We start from the raw sequence: 17,363 nt of genomic DNA on the forward strand, positions 1-17,363 counted from the left end.
ACTTATGGGTGGGTATTTCTAAGAATATAGAGGTGACTAAGATACACAGTCTTCACCCTCAAAGGCTCCACGCAGTAGAGGTACTAGTACTAGCCATTCCGTCTTATGCAGGTTTGGGCACACACTAAGTGTCTAATAAATGCTTGTTTGGATTGAGTTCAGAAACCAAGTTTAAGGCTGGTCAAAATCTGGTGCTTGGGTGGGCCGAGAGCCTAGAGCCAGAATCCGACCCTTCTGGAGGCTGCTTCAGAATGATTGAGGTCTTGAGGAATTAGACCCATCTTGATTATTGCTACTTTAGGGACTCCAGAACTATCCAGGAGTCTTTTTTTTTTTTTTTTTTTTTTTTTTACTAAAGAAACCCCAGAACCCAAAGAAACTTAACAGTGTACACATGACAATACTTCCAAATACGTGTACTATAAAATTCTAGGTTCTTGAGATGATAATAAAGATATCATGGAGAAGAATAAAGGTATATGGTAAAATAGGACTAAAAGTGGGGTTCAGTAGAGCTGAGAGGCTCAGGACTGCAGGACTTCTCAGTGCTTTTAAGCAATGTGCTACGCTCTTCTTAGGCACTGTCTTATTTAAGCTGCACAATGATCCTAGGACATAGGTATTATTTTTCACATTTTAGAGATAAGCAAGCAGAAGCTCAGAGAAAGTCATCTGCTCCAGACTGCACAGGTACCACCAGAAGGTACACAATGGGTCTCAGAAGTCAGGCCTACCCGGCACCGAAGACTGGTTTCGGACCACTCCAGCAGTACTGTTTTTAATTTATCAATGGACACTAGAACACTCCCAGAGAAACACATAGCATAAAGCGTTTCCCAAACTGATTTGATTAGGGAGCCCTTTTGAATGAATCCGCACTTGAGGCGAGCTTTCCATGTAACACATTTTGAGAAATACTGTGGGGCCAATGGCTCAGAGATACCCCATGGCAGACAGAAGCGGGGTAGAAGACACCTCAGAAGGAAAAGCTATTCTAGAAAGAATACTTATTAAAATTGTGCTCAACGAATTATTAATAGGAACACCGAAATTAAACCTCAGTTGAAAATAGGTATCATTTCTTTACCTCTGGATTCATAAGCTCCAGCTCATGGCTCATTTTTGTCAAGTAACATTTGATATGACATTCTAATTTCAACATATTTACTTAGCTACTTCTTTAGGATTTGTTGTAGAATTTGACTTTCCTAGTAGTTCAACTCATTATGTCACCAATTTTGATAAAGTATATTCACACTGGGAGTATAAGTTTTAAGTTGCTATGTACCTGCAATTTGTATTTTAGGGTGAGATAATTCTTCATCGTACAGAACTGACCCAAACCTTGCAGGCTCTAGCATCCCTGGCTCCTACGGACTAAATACCAGTAGGGCTCTCCCCACCCCCACTCATTTTGAGAAGAAACATCCTCAATAATTTGAAAACTCCATGTAGGGGAGTGGTATCATCCTCAGAGGAGAACCACAGGTTCAGAGCAAACCGGAAAGTTCAATAACATATTAATTGAAGGATAAACACCTGGCCCGCCCCTGCATTCAGTGTTTGAGCAAAGAATTCAAGATTGAACATGCCAGCTTCAATCCTGCATGTCCAACGTCTCCTTACACTTCTCTCTCTTCTGTTAATAACATGAACAGATTCAACACAAACGGCCAAATACCATTTTTAGCCCAGAGGGCCAAGCCCTGTGTACCTTGCCAACAACAGCAATGAAGCGAGGCAGAAGCTGAGCCCAGGATTGTACAGGGTCCTGGCGTGTATCTGAAGCAGCAGCCACACAACACAAAATGTACCTGACTAGTCTATCATTTTGTCCAAGTTGGACTTTAAAAAGGATGCTGTTTTTTGTTTTATTTTTAAAATGGTTTATTATGAAAAAGTTTGCTCCCTCTCCCTGCGGAGTCAGTTTAGCGATGCAGCTCCATCCTTCTTAGGATTATTAGGACCCAAATAATTTTAGACCAAAACCACAACGACAACAGCAACAACAACAAACTTGACTGCAGGTTCAGTAACACGTGCATAGACAGGGCGTATGCATTCAGGAACATGGCTTTCATTTCTTGATCGGAATGCCAATCACCATAAAATCTTCTGCTAGAGTCACTTCTTGGAAATCGAACACCGATTCCGCTTGCTTTTTCAGTTCTACAATGCCATCTGTTTCTCCTTCTCTGGCCAAGGCCACTGGTTTGTACCTCTGACTGAAGTGAGTGAGAACCAGCCTCTTTGCTCGGCACCGCTTCGCAAAGGCGGCTGCCATCTGCGGCGTGCTGTGGCCGTGCTCCTTCGCTTTGTCCATCTGGGCGTCATCCAGGGTCGCTTCATGGATCAACAGGTCTGCTTCAAAGCACAGCTTCACTCCTCCATCCCCCACAACCCCAGAACAGTCACCCAAAATGCAGATTTTCCTTCCAACAATGGGCTTTTTTAAGACATCTTGGGGAGAAATTGTAACGCCATTTTCCAGAACAACAGAAATTCCATTTTTCAGCTTCCCATAGGCAGGACCTGGCGGGACACCTAATGATGGAGGCAGAAAACATCACATCATGGGAATGGAATTTATGACTCGAGAGTCTGTTTTAACAGCACAGCAAATAGCAAATAGCTAATGCAGCCAATTCTTCCCATAATTGTTATAAATATTTTACTATTTGTGGAAAACTGGGATATTTATACATTGTTAAAAGTTCAGTGTTGCCAATGCCCTTGTTCTTAAAACATTTCCCAAGCACAAGTGTCAGATGAGTTTTAAGCTCTTAAGCCCCACTAGGACCATCTCACAGTTACGATAACAGCCTTGATTCTCTGCTTGTGTGGGTATAACAGTGTTTGTGAGTGTTTTTTTAATAAGCTCATCTTTGGGCAAAATTAAAGAGTCCATTTAAATAATGACAAGGTACCTACAAACTAACTCGCTTAATAAAAAAATTGTTAGAGGGGATTGTTTGGGTCACAGGATCAAGGAAAGTTTCAGGCAATTACATAATCAATCTTCCTTGGAGCTGGGGCAGCTCCTCGCTTACCATACTGGGCTTAAATCTCACACTAACCTAGAAGAACACCTGGTCATCACTCTGGACACATTCAACACAGACAGAATGTGTGCACTGATTCCAACATGAATCATACTTAAAGTTTCTCAAAAGAAGAGTATTTCCACAGGATTTTAGATAAGTGCCTAAGTCACTTTTCCTCATTATTTTGCGTTTTGTTTTAGTTGGGAAAGGAAGAAGATGGTGGGTAAATAAAGAAACAAACACACGACAGACACCATCGTGCTTGTTATGGCTCTGCCATGGCCACGCCAAGGAAGGTGGTGGACACCGCCTGCACTGCGGCCGCCTTCACGCACGCAGGCCGCGTATGGAAGAGGCGCGAAGCCTCAGGTGGACCCCAAGCCCATCTTTGGGGATTGCTTTCAACTATGATGAACCCAGATAGGCAAAACAGCTGAGGCGCAGTGTTCCGAACACCAGATTAACTCAATCAAGGCAGGCAGAGAAGGAAAACCCTGAAAGTAGTTGGTTGCAGTTGCAAGGTTATGATACGACAAATATTCTCAGGCCAAAGATATCATTGAAAACATATTTCAGAAGGAAGACGTGAGAAAATAAAAGCCTAGACCTAAGACAACAAGCACTACCCTGCCAACCAAGATAGGGTAAGCTGACGATAAGACAGACTGAGAATGTGCATCAGGGGAGCTGAAGAGAGAAAGAGTCAAACACGTACTTGGGTTTTGCTCTGAATAGCACCTTTTGGCCCCAGGAATTTCCCTTAATAAGCAAACCTTGAGCAAAGGAAATAAGTGGAGAAAATGTCAGTTTTAGGCCTGGGAGACAGGAAAGGAAGGTCACTACGACACTTATAACTACTTCAGCTAACAACAGCTTGATTGATCAGAAGAAAAAACAAAACAAAACACTTACCGAGGTCTTTCAGTTTCTGTGCATTGAGTTTACCTGGGCGTTTCTTCTCCACAACTGAAAACCCAAAGGAGGGAATTCGGTGAAAGAGGCGAAATGCTTTTACAACAAACTGTTCATCATCGACCAGAAGGTATGAGTTGTCTTCTGAGTCTAAAAGGATAGTTCTTCCTTTCCCCTCTTGGGAAAAGCTGTCTGTTCTATTCATGTGTGCGAATTCTTTTAGTTCCTCTGTGGGACACTGATCTGCTGTGGGCACCAGCTCGTGAACCACATAAGGGAAGACCAACTCTGTGTGAGACAGTTCCATGGTTCGCCAGATGAAGTCCCGAAGCCCTGCAGGGCCGTAGATTTCAATAGGCTGTTTGGTGACCGTGGAGCCACTCTGCAGGCTGATTGTGCAGAGGAGGCCGGGAAGGCCAAAGAAATGGTCTCCGTGAAGATGCGTGATGAAGATCTTGGTAATTCTCCCTTTTGATTGAGGCAGAGAAATAACATTGGGAATTCTTCAGAACTAAAAATCCATACAAAACTACTTGAAACACGCATAACGGCTTACATAGAAAGCAGTAAATGAATTTAGAATTTTACTTATCACCATAAACTTATTTTTTAATATTTTTCTATATGATTCCAGAAGCATAAAAGATAGGCTTTATTTCACCAAATGGTTTTAATAAGACATAATTTTTCTAATAAAACATCTTCAAATTACATAGTGTTACAGGTTTTAGAGTATTTTCCTACATATCCTCTTAATAACAACAAAAGCAGCTGCAATAAGGAAGTGTACCAAATTAATTCACTTAAGTAACTAGACTGGCCTCAAATGTCAAAAGCAACTAACGGTTGCACTGCCCCCTATGGCTCCCTCCGAGAATAGCAATTATGTATTGCCAGCAAAAAACGAAGGTTCCCCAGGCTCCAACTGACTGAGCCGGCGCCTGAACCCAAAACTGCCTTTTAAGGACTTTCTATACCAGACAGAGATTAATCAACCAAGTTAGGGCCTGACTGTCTCCGGGAGGTCGAAGGGGGAGGATAAAAGGGAAGATGATGAGGGAGGGAGAGGCAAGGGAAGAGGGAGAAAGCAGGAGACAGGAGACGAAGCAGCGTGAAGGACTGAGAGGGGAGGAGGTGGGCACAGCAGCTAGAAGGTAGAGAAGGCAGACCCCTGTGGTGTCACGTAAAGGTATGTGGACTCATCCCTGCCCTTCATTCCCTTCTTCAGTGCGTATTGGCTTAGGTTGTGAGTTGATTTACCCAACGGTAAACGGCATTTACTGCTGGTATGTGCAAAGATGCCAGCTCACCATCTTCCTGAGATGCACCACAAGCGTTTAAAGTAACAATCACAATCAACACATTTGCAGTATAACAGAGGCTCCTGGTCCTAGCTCACGGCCCACCTATTGCAAACACTTGCTATCACAAAGAACAGGACCAGTTCATTGATAAGATAAAAGAACAGGAATAGTTTGCTGTAATGTGATTTGTCCTGTGACATCAAGGCAAAAATGTTCCCCGAGCGAGTTAGTGCACCAAGCCCAGGGCCCTGAGGCAGAGAACAACAGATTGGACTGAGGCTGATTCGGGACCTTGAGAATCCCCAGGAGGCACTCTAGACGTTTCCTCAAATGCTCCTTTCTGTGTTCTCTTTTCAGTCTTTCCTTTTGCTGTGTTTTGGCTTTTAGAACCCCTTCCTGCTATCCAGGCTGCCAAGGCCCCCACAGGTGTGACCTGAGGCCTACAACGGCTGCTGAGTCCTAATCTCACTCAAAAGTGCTGTGTCAGACTTTCTGGGCCCTCTCACTATCTGCTGCAAAACAGAGCCACACTGAATACCAAAACAATCTGTGACCCCAAAGCAAGTGAGACAAATTAAGTAAGTACAAAACTGCTTCCCACAGTTGTCACATGTTCAGGGAAGACAAACATTTCATTTTTCAAGACACTTGATTTCAGAGGGAGAAGGAATGGCAACCACAATTATCAAAGGTGAGATGAAGCTATCAGATAAAGGAAGAAAAATGAGTTCCCTTTCAATTGAGAACAAGAACGTTATAGGAGAATATGTCATCCATTGAGGAGTGGAATACTAAGCATACTCTAAGTGATGATGCAGTTATATTTACTGTCCTAGGAAGATGTCTGCAATAGATTGTTTGTATGTGTAGTTCAGTTGAAAAAAAGCAGGTTACAGCAAGTATAGTGGGATTCCACTATAGAAAATTACACACACACACACACACACACACACACACACCTACACCATGGCCATATCTACATGTACAAAAAATTTACCTATGAGACGGGGATATAGGCTTTTCTTACTTATACTTTTTTACTTTGTTTGAACTTTTATAATGAGCATGTATACTTTTTATTGTCATTTTTAAAGGAAAAAGGAAGGCATAAGGCTCAGTCTTTTAAATTATGAAAGAAGGAGACGTGGCAAACCTACAGTTGTTAATCAGGCGCTTGCAGGGTAGGACCATGGAAGGCGGAAAGCAGTATGTTTAGGTAAATAGAAAGTACTTCCTCATGAAATATTATTACCCCAGGAGGTTGGATAAGCTGAAAGGGTTTCAATGAAACAAATGATGATAGGTCCTTACTGGGTGATTGAGAGAAACCAAGCTGTATTGAGGGTGCTGTATTCCAGTCTGAGACTGGGGGCTTTTGAACATCATAGAGGATGTTCTGTGATCACCACCTCACCTTCCTCTCTGAGGCCAGGACATTTTTTTAAGTCAATAAAAGTGTAATAGGCTAAGGTTTCTCTTAGGCTTAATTTAATTAATTAAATAATGCTTTGCCAGGCTTAGCTTTGCAAACTGTTTACTTGAAAACTACTATGTAGAGAAGCTATAAATTATTAGAGAAAGGTATTGTGGCGGACAGACTTAAGGTGGTACCCATGGCCCCTGGCTCCTGGTGTTCATGTCCTTCTACAATTCCCTCCCCTTGAGTGGTGGGACTTGTCACTTGCTTCTAACCAGTAAAACATGGCACAGGATGCAATGTGATTATGTTACCTTGCCAGTAGATTTCCTCCTGAGTTTCTTTCTCCCTTGCTGGTGCCACTTCAAGCTACCATCAAGCAGAAACACACATGACCAGAAACTGCCGGAGGCCTCTAGGAGCTCTGGGCAGCCTCAGCCCTCCCTACAACTGTAAGGATTCTGCCAACAAACTGAGTGAGCTCTGAAGCAGATTCTTCCTCTAGTTGGGCCTCCAATGAGACCTTGGCCCCAGCCAATAATGGGACTGCAGCTTAGTGAGACCCTGAAGCAGAGAACCCGGATAAACCAGGCCTGAAGTCCCTGACCCACAGGCACTATAAGACAATAAATGCAAACAGGATACTGAATTTATAATCTGTTATGCAACAGTAGATAACTGATAGAGTATTAAGTAAAAAGTAAAGACTTATTCACCATACCCACACCTCTAGCACCCACACTTAACTGTTTCTTGTTCCTATTTTAATTATGCTGCCACCTCAACTTCTAATATCTAAACTGCTCAAGTTACAGCCTCCACTGGTGGTCTATACCTACCCTGAGAGTTCTTACTAAAGGAGCCCCTGTGTGGTCCAAGGGCCAGAAAGCACAGAGCCTGCCCTTACCTCAGGGTTTCAGCACAAGATGGTATGTCATTACAACTGACCCATGTGCACCTCTGGGCCAGGATTGCCGAGTGATAGTCCCTAGTTTCTTCTTCCCACAGCTCTTTCCCTAACTTCCTATCGAGATCTGGGACATCACCATCTGTGACTTGTAATCATTTTTCTTCACACCTGAGACCTTCAATCAGTCACCACTGCCTGTGGCCCAACAAGTATCTCTTATACTGAGACTCTCTTCTTCATCTATATCCCTTCTTCCCGCCTCAACGTCCTCATCCTCTCTTCTTACAACAGGTATCCCTGATGCTGTTCTCTCTCTCCCAATACCTTTGCCACAGGAAAACTCTGAACAAAAACACAAATCAGACCATGTCATTCCCCTGCTTACAAACTTCTAATGGTTCCTTTTTGCCCATAGAGTAATAAGGTCCAAATACCCTAACATACCATGGAAGACGACACACTCTGCCCTTACTTCCTTGCAGTGTTCTTATCTCTCACCCCTTCTAGCCAAGTACCCCATACTCTGGATGACTTAGTATTTCCTCAAACACGTCGTTTCTCTCCTGGGAACTCCCTTACTTGTTCTCACTTTCTTGTCTGTTCCTTGAATGTCCAGACCTACTTCTCTCCCCAGAGAAACTTCTATTTATCTCTTAGATCTCAGTTCAAGTGTTACCACCTCTGGGATGCTTTCTCTGAACACACAGATACAGTTAACGCCCCCTCCTTCATGCCCCAAAATTACTTAGAAGACACCTCTATTATTCTACTTATCGCATTACACTACGACTATCCGTATGTCAGTTTCCACCAAGACACCCAGAGAGCCTTGGATGCTACAACTGTGTGTCCTTTGGTCACCAAATGCCATGCACTGTGTGGAGTCACAGGAATGATAACTCGGTGACCACCATGGATCAAGACCTGAGAAGAGAGGCACTGTATTAACTGCCGGACTTCTTACTCAGGCACTAAGTGAACAGCTCGTTACTAGGCATCCGCCGGGCCCTGACGTGATCGCTGAGTGTAGTCCAGGCAGAGGGTGCACACAGCAACAGCTCATTGAAATAACATCATTTTAGACACTGATGATGCTCGAAAGCCAGTAAAAATAGGATGGAGCAGCAGAATGCCTGGAAGGAACTACTTCACCTGGAGGTTCCGAGCCTCTGAGATGGTACTTGAGCTAAGAGATAACTTATGAGAAGGAGACAACCACACAGAGAAGGGATTATTATGTATAATTCTCGTAATATCCCTTGTAAGTAGAGTTTTCATCCCATTTTCGAGATGAGGAAGGTAAAGGTTAAGTTTGCGGATCTGCTCAGGTCACAAGCTGAGACGCAGCTGCACTGGAACCCAGGGTTGCCAGACTCTGGGCCGAGGCTTTTTACCACCGCACTCCTCGGTCTTCCTTCTGCTGGGCCTTTGCTCACTCCATTCCCTCTGGCTGGAATGCCCTTCTTCTCCCCAGCCCAGGGAATCCCTCCTCATCCTTCAACAACTCACGAATCACCTTCTCTGAGATGCCTACCCTGATAACCCCAAGTGGAAAAAGAGTGTGTCCCTCCTGTGACCTTCTACTGCCCTTCGCAATCGCTCATGATACTTACAACTGTCTCCTGGTGGAAATAAGTGTGTACACCAGGGGTGTCTGAACTTTTTCAACGTTTTTCACCAAGGGCCACATGCGGTAAAATACACAAACAGCAGGGCCACTCACTCGAGGTGAAGTCCGTATTGCCTCACCTGGTTTATTTAAGTAAACTAAATATATTTTTGGAATTTGCTGCGGGACAATTAACAATGGATTGCGGGCTGCAGTTGGCCCGCGGGCCGCAGTTTGGACACCCTGGTGTACACTGTTCCTTTGCTTGGGCAGTATCCATCTAATATGCCTGATGTATCTCACTCCATCCTCTGTCCCCCGAACCTCTATAAATCTTTGCTGTCAATAGTTCCAGGATGAATGAAAAGTAAATAAACGAATGAAGCTCAGTGGGTGTGGCCCGATGTCTGAGGGCCTTCCACGTCTTGTCAGGATTTAGTACTGAAGTGGGATGCAACTGGCAGGCCTGTTTCTGAGCAAAGGGCCAAGCAGAGCCGAGGAAAGGAAGCAGAACAAAAGACAGTCTTAATGAGATAGTGAATGCACACTAACCTGCTTTCAGCTGGCTTTTCATAAGCTGTGTCTGGGTTCCCTCCCCACAGTCAAAGAGCCAGCATTCACCCTCACACCGAAGGACCAGGGCAGAGGCACCCCGAGTTGGGGATGGGTATGCTGCGCCTGTCCCCAGAAACGTCACATCCATAGACATCTTCTACCCTGCAATGGAAAGATCACCGAGGGATTATTTCACATCACTGCTCAAAATCATCAAAAACAGGTTCCTGAGCGATTTACTGTAATTTATGGCAGTGAAACTATTCTGTACCATACAGTAGAAATAGACTCTTCATTACGAGTATACATTGGTCAAGACCCAGAGAATGTACAACACAAAGAGTGACTGAATCCTAATGTAAACTTCAGTTAATAATAATGTATCAGGGCCGGCCCAGTGGCTCAGGTGGTTGGAGCGCCGTGCTCCTAATGCTGTGGTCCTTGGTTCGATTCCCACGTGGGCCAGTGAGCTGCGTCCTCTCCAGCTAAGATTGTGAACAATGGCTCTCCCTGGAGCTGGGCTGCTGTGAGCAGCAGGAGGTTGGCGTGAGCTGCAGTGAGCTGCCGTGGGCTGCTGTGTGCAGCCATGAGCGGCTGACCGACTGTGGACCAACTGCCTCAGCCGGGGGAGCGCAAGGCTCCTAATACCAGCATGGGAGCTGTGTCCTACACAACTAGACTGAGGAACAACGGCTTGAACCGGAGTGGGGTTGGGGGAGGCAGAAGAAGGGGAGAAAAAATAAAATTAAAAAAATATTAATGAAAAAAAATGTATCAATACTGGCTCATCAACTGCAACATAGATACCACACTAATGCCACACTATTAACAATTGGGCACCTGCGCGTGTGTGTGCGCGTGTGTGTGTGTGTGTGAGGACAAGTATATAGGAACTTCTGTACTTTCCATGCATTAATTTTTTTAAAGTTCTTCTAATTATCACTAAACAATAACAACCACTCTATTTGAGATTCTGAGATGGGGTTTAACCACATTTAGTATCTCTGGTGCCCATGGTGATCAGCCCTTTCTCTGAACAAATATACACAAGCGTTGCTCTACAATACTCCAGTGATACTGATACCTCACAGGAATGCCCAGTGAATATCTCACTCCCCTAAATGACAGGGTCCACGACTGATTAGAACTTGGGTTTCTGCTATTATAGGTGATCAGCAATAACCTACTGAGTGTGTAGATTTCTGCCTACTGCTGGCATCTCTCTTTTTCCTTTCACTATTTCTGAGCACACCTACTATTTCTGATATACTTCCGTGACGGGAGCTGTGCAACAAATAGAATAAATTCAAATTTACACATAGCCAATTATAGATTATCCACACGGAGGGCAGGGAGGAAAACAAACAAATAATTTTAAGAAAAAATACTAAAATAAGAATATTTGAGAGAGCTGGATAAACATACAAAACTATTAATAATTTTCCTCAGTCCTAGCAATAACCAGACAAAAATAGAAATGGGAACACTCATTCACAAGAAAAAACAAAAAACTTATAAAATCACTAGAAATACAGTTAATAGGAAAGGAACAGGTCCTAAAAGAACCAAACACATACACATTAGGTTTCATAATAGGAAGACTTAATGTGTTCACTTTTTTATAATTAATGTAGACATATTTAATGCAAATTCTATTAGAATCCCAGTGAAAGTTTTCTTGGAACAAAAAAAGATCACATGGAAGAAAAACTAAATGTCTAAGAATGGGCAAGAAAATTACTTAAAGTAATGAGTAGGGACTTCCCTTTTTAGATATTACACTTACTACACTAATCAGGTATAACTAAAAGAGAATAATATCGGCACAAAAAGAGGTGAAAGGGACAGTGTAGAAATAAATGTAGGTATGTATGGGAATCAATGTATAACAAAAGTGTAAAAAGAGTGACTTATTTAATAAACAGCACTGTCATAATTGACTATTTTTGCAGAAAATAATGAAAGTAAGATTCTCACTTTGCATTGTATGTAAAAATACATTCCATGAGGTTTATAAATTTAACTGTTAAAGGTAATAAAAACTGTTTAAAAAATTAGGAGAGTATGTATGTAATTTGGGAGATGGGAAAGCCCTTACTGGCAAGACAAGAAACCCAGAAATTGGGGGTGGAAGGGCATTTTCACTACATAAAAACTTTCATATATCAAGACTCATAAAGTCAAAGGGCCAAAAAAACACCTGGAGAAAACTGTTTGTACTGTGTAATAAAGCATTAAGGCAACTAAAAAAAAAAAAATTCAGGTAACTGCATTCAAAAATAACTGATACAGGGCAGATGGCTGGCTCAGTTGGTTGAAGCGCGTGCTCACAAGGCTGCAGGTTCAACTGCCACAAGGGATGGTGGGCTGCGCCCCCTGCAACTAAGATTGAACAGCAACTGAAGTTGGAGCTGATGGGGCCTGGGAAAAACACACTGTTCCCCAATAAAGTCCTGGAAATACACACTGTTCTCCAGTAAAGTCCTGTTCCCCTTCCCCAATAAGATCTTTAAAAAATAATAATAATAACTGATACAATAGAAAAATGGATATATACAGGAAATTCACAGAAATCCAAACAGAAAATAAGCATGAAAAGCGCTCAGTCTCCAGGTAGTTAGAGGAAATGCAAATGAAAGAAATGGACATATTTTCCACAAATCAGCGGGCAAATACTAACGCTAGCCAATGCTGAGGAGGACAAGAAAAAATGGTAGTCATGTCACTAGTGGTAGAAGTGTAAATTGCTATTATGTAACCTGGTAATGTATGTTACTAACAGTAATAATGTCGCTCATTATGACACACTTTAACCCAGCAATCCCATTTTGGGAAATCTACAACAATAAGGGATCTATGTACAATGATGTTTACTGCAGTACTTTTAAAGTGGCTAAAATTTGGAAGCAATCTGAAAAATAAATTGATCAGGAAACAATTGAATTCTTTTACTGTACATTCATACCATAAACTGTTTATTAGGAAGCTAAATCAGATCTGTAACTCTTGTTCTGGAGGTATGACAATGAGAAAAGTTACAGATGGCTATGGCATGATCTCATTTTATAATAATGTCCAAACTCCCTACATTTATATAAGAAAACAAAAGTCTGGTGTGGAAAGATACATGCCACATTGTTAATACTGGTTATCTCAGGGGTGATTAAAATGGGGGGGGCACATTATTTTTTCTTTTGAATCTTTGAATTGTCTTTGGTTGCTACGAACAGCATTTAATTTATTTAATTTTATTTTGTATTTATTTAATATTGATGATTTAAAAAAGCTGTCATAGGCTGAACATACTGTCCTAACTACGTATCACCTAATCCTCTTTTCAATTTGGGGATACAGTGGGCTCCCCAGTCCCCTCACCCTACACACCTGACACACACAAGTGGTACATCTCTCCATCTCACACACAAGCCTTTAGGTTACTGCCAGTGTCCCTTCCATGTGTTACTCCACATTTTCACTTTCAAGATTGAACCTTCCTCTGGTAATTCAATAGCTTAATTTGCAGAGGCTTCCTAATGGATTGCAGTTTGCAGGAGAGGTGAGAATAAACAAAAAGAAAGTTAAAAATATAAAAAGCTAACAAATGCGAAGGAATAATGGAATATAATCACTTTGTAATCCCTAACAAATAATGGATCTAGGCCAGTGGTATGTAACCCTCGAGCAAATTAGAATCAGCTTTTAAACATATCAATGATTGGGTTTCATCCCAGAACAATTAAGCAGGCAATTCTGCAAATGAGACGTGTTTTAGTATTAAAAAAAAAAAAATTTCCCCCTATGATTCTAATGTGCAGTCAGAGCTATGAACCACTTAGTGAAAGGCTAATGGAGAACAGAACTATATCGGATGGAATCAGGCTGACTTGAACTCACCAGTCAGTCAATCTTTAAAAAAAAAACTTATTATGAAAAATTTCAAATACATACAAAAGTAGAGAGATTAGTATACTGCATTGCCACATACCCATCACCAAGCTTCAACAATTATCAACTTATGGCCAATCTTATTTCATCTATATCCCCCCATCCCATCATCCAAGACTACTTGATAAGTGGCATTGGGTACTTCCACCAGGAAGCACATGCTTTCTGGCTGTCTCTCTTTTTCTGATGTTAACAGCCATTAATGATCATCGCCAGGATCCATTATTTCATTAGGAGGTGCCAAAAGGTGATCGTCTCTCATTCCTTCTGCAGTTATTAGCTGGCATCCTTCTGCATAACCCCGGTCATTATTTAGTTACCCTGTGGTGCAATTTGTACAGAAAAGATTCACTGGTCAATCTTAACACCACAAGACAGACACGACCTTATCTAACTCCTAGTGTGATGCAATATGAAGGACATAGTAACTATGAGGTTTTCTTGCCCCAAAGAACCTGAATCTGAAAAAAGCTGGAATCTAAATACCAGCTTATTAAAGAACACCACAGGGATGGAAAACAAAATCCTGTACGTAGGAAACTTTACAGGATAAATGACTTGATTTTTTCCAAGTAAAATACAGGGGGGGAAATATATATATATATATATATATATATATATATATATATATATGTATATGTATATATATATGTATATATATGTATATACATATATATACATATATGTATGTATATATGTATATACATACATACATATATAGAGAGAGAGGGAAGGAATAAAACGATTAAGAAAGATATGAGATGTCAACAAAATATGTAGCTTGTTTGGATCCTTATTTGGACAAACTGATAATGGGAGGGAAAAAGAGACAACTGGGGAACTGGATAGATGATAACATGAAATGCTTATTAGACTGATAATGGCTTTATGTTTTAAAAAGGAGTTATTGTGTTTTATAACCATAAACAAGTATTTAACAGATGAAAGGGTGCATTCCGGTTTGCTTTAAAATAATCCATTGGGGGTGAGGATCACAGATAAAACAGGATGGATCATGAGTTGGGAATGCAGGACACTATCCTATTTTCGTATACTTTTGAAAGGTTCCATCATAAAAAAGTTGAAAAACACACCCAATAATCAAAACCCCTCCCCTCGGTCGGGAAGTAATCCCGAAGTATGTATCCAATCAGTGGTGCACGTTTTTGTGACATGTACCATCCTAGCGAGGCGCTAGGAATTAACAGACACCTGCCTCCTGGGACAAAAACACTAGCGCTGGTTTTCTCCTGACCGTGGAGGCTGCACCTTGGACGAAGTGCACATCCTGTCCCATCACTGCTCACGACCGCAGTACTGTCACTCGGGGCCAGTGGCTTCCGTCCCCGCCGCGTATCACAGCCTCCCGGCGAGCAATTGGGAGGCTTCCCAAATGAGTGTCGAGGCTGCCGGGGGGAGACTCCGGGTCCATCCAGGCAGGCCGTGCCCACCCTGCGGTCCCCGTGGTACAGGGAGGGCAGACACTGCCATCCTCCATTTTGGAGACCAAAGAGCCGTGGCCTGGAGACTTAGGGTGAGTGGCCAGGGCAGAGGCGGGGCCAGAGGCCAGGTCTCCGGCCACCAGCGAGCCCAGGCTCCCGTCCAAGTCAGTGTCAGTCTCCCAAAAGGATGGGTGGGCGGCGGCGGCGGACAGGCGGGTCAGCGGAGGCTCCCGCCTGCGGGGGCGGACGAGGGGCGGCTACGCTGCGGGGCGCTTCCCGGGCCTGGGTGCTCCGCGCGCCCGGCCGCGCCAGGCGGGAGGAAGTGCGCGCGCTCGCCCGCGCGAGCCAGGCCGCACGGTGGCCGGGCGGGGGCGGCGGCGGCGGCGGCGCAGACCCCGGCCCGCACCCCTCCGGCGCGCCCTGCCCCACTCACCCACTCCCCGAGGCCCGCGGCGGGAGCCGAGGGAGACAGGCCCACAGCGAGGCCCAGCTGTCCGCGGGGCGGCGACTGGCGCAGGCGGAAGTGTGCCGCTCGCCGGGTCCGCGCGCGGCCGCTCTAGGACGCGCCGGAGGTCCGCGCTCAGTGGCGCCCACCGGGCCCTGCGGCGCCCGGAGTCGAGGCTCGGGCTTGAGACGCCGTCTCGGCCCCGCAGGGGGCCCTTTCCGCCTTCCCGGCCCGCACCAGTTCGCTAGATAGGATGGTGGCGGGAACCCGCCAGGACCGGGGCGCCAGAAATGAAACCGTTTACTGTTGTTGGTTTTTCGTGTCGTTTTCAAGCAAGAGTGTTGTCCCTGATGCTTTGCTCGTGCATCTGTGTGTGCAATTTCTATCCTTTCGTTGGGATGAATCTTTCAGCCACGAAACCTAAAAGTTTTAAGCTTGAGGTGCCTTAAGAGAAAAACGCAGTGTCTTTGCATCAGCGTTCATTCGTATCAGCATGACTATTGATCCTGAGTCTCCACTCGTATTCCACATCCCGATTCCAAGGACACCCCGGAATACTTAAAATCTGGAGCTGCCCGGGCTGTACTCGCCACCAGCATTGCAGACGTGTTCTCTTAGGCTGCGCACAGCATAGCCTGCTGGACGCGAGTGGAAAGCCCGGGCCTGCTGTGTGCAGAAACTGCACGAGGTGATACAAATCACAAGGGGGGAAAAACTCATTCGGCATAAACCCCAACATTTAGAAAAAGTATTTCAAGCTCCGATGCAGTGCCAGATGCAGATTTTCGCTTGACGAATTCGAGGTGGTCAAAGTAATCAGCAGTCAAATACTATTTGTGGGGTTTTTTTGAAACTACCAGGGCAAGAAGAATCAAGAATACTGTATATACCCCATCCCTCTCCCCCACCAGACTACTTTGCACACTCAATAAAGCATTAAGTAATCTACTTTTTGGCCTCTTTGAAGCTTTTCTTTATTCAAATATTGAGCTCCGATTTTGTGGACAGTATTATTTTTGATGCTGAATTTTAAAAGTAAGTCGTGGCCCTTGGTTTTAGGAGCATACATTGAGGTTGGGGAAAAAGATGCATCTGAAAACCATCCACTAATAATATGAGGGAACAAATGAGAAAGCAAAAGGAGTGATCAGAATATGGAAAAGGGGGGATCATTAGTCATGAGATTAGTTAAGAGGTAGGAATTGAGGAGGGTCTTATAAGATGGTTGACAGACTAATGTGGTAATAGAAAAATTAAGGTGTATTTGGTCACGTTGGGTCTGATTTAGCATGGTATTAAACACTGGATTTAGCAAAAGAATTTGAACTTTATTTATTCTGATACTTGCTAAGAGGTGCTCAAAAAAAATATTCTACAGCTAGGTGTTTATCACAACTCAGCTAGGTGTTCCCCATAGTAGTACCCTCCATAGACCATTTCAGAGGTTCATGGCTTGCTTCTGTCCACCCATCAAGGCTTCCGACAACTCCTTAGAGGTTATTTCTTTAGAGAATAGTGGATAGAACTTTTGGCTCATGTTTAAAATTTTCCATTATGGGAAATTTTACACATACAAAAGCTGAGATGAAATGTTTAGTGAATGTTTATGTGTAATCATCACTCACTTTCAACAGCTAGCAATATCTGGTCCCTCGTTTCATATATACCCTATGCCCCTCCAAAAGCAACAAAACCCTGGATTATCTTAAAGCAAATTCCAGATACAATATCATTTTAGCCATAAACAATTTGATAAGCATTTAAGGAACCTTTCTTTTTA

General features: G+C 43.4%; 1 protein-coding gene across 3 annotated transcripts; it reads right to left on the reverse strand.

The window, feature by feature from the left end:
- Positions 1 to 351: 351 nt before the first annotated feature.
- On the reverse strand, positions 352 to 15,663 carry ELAC1 (elaC ribonuclease Z 1). 3 transcript variants are annotated; one of them, XM_081078822.1, is made up of 4 exons: positions 15,572 to 15,663; positions 9,749 to 9,913; positions 3,957 to 4,424; positions 352 to 2,544 (listed from the first exon to the last, which is right to left on the reverse strand). In XM_081078822.1, the coding sequence occupies exons 2-4, from the start codon at positions 9,903 to 9,905 to the stop codon at positions 2,078 to 2,080; spliced, it is 1,092 nt and encodes a 363-aa protein (XP_080934948.1). In that variant the 5' UTR covers positions 9,906 to 9,913; positions 15,572 to 15,663; the 3' UTR covers positions 352 to 2,077. The 3 variants fall into 3 exon arrangements, with proteins under 3 accessions (XP_080934948.1, XP_080934949.1, XP_080934950.1); XM_081078823.1 differs by lacking the exon at positions 15,572 to 15,663 and adding an exon at positions 14,966 to 15,396; XM_081078824.1 differs by lacking the exon at positions 15,572 to 15,663 and adding an exon at positions 13,136 to 13,281.
- Between the last annotated feature and the right edge of the window lie 1,700 nt (positions 15,664 to 17,363).

This window comes from Rhinolophus hipposideros, assembly GCF_964194185.1.
Source record: "Rhinolophus hipposideros genome assembly, chromosome: 17".
Classification (NCBI taxonomy): Eukaryota; Metazoa; Chordata; class Mammalia; order Chiroptera; family Rhinolophidae; genus Rhinolophus; species Rhinolophus hipposideros.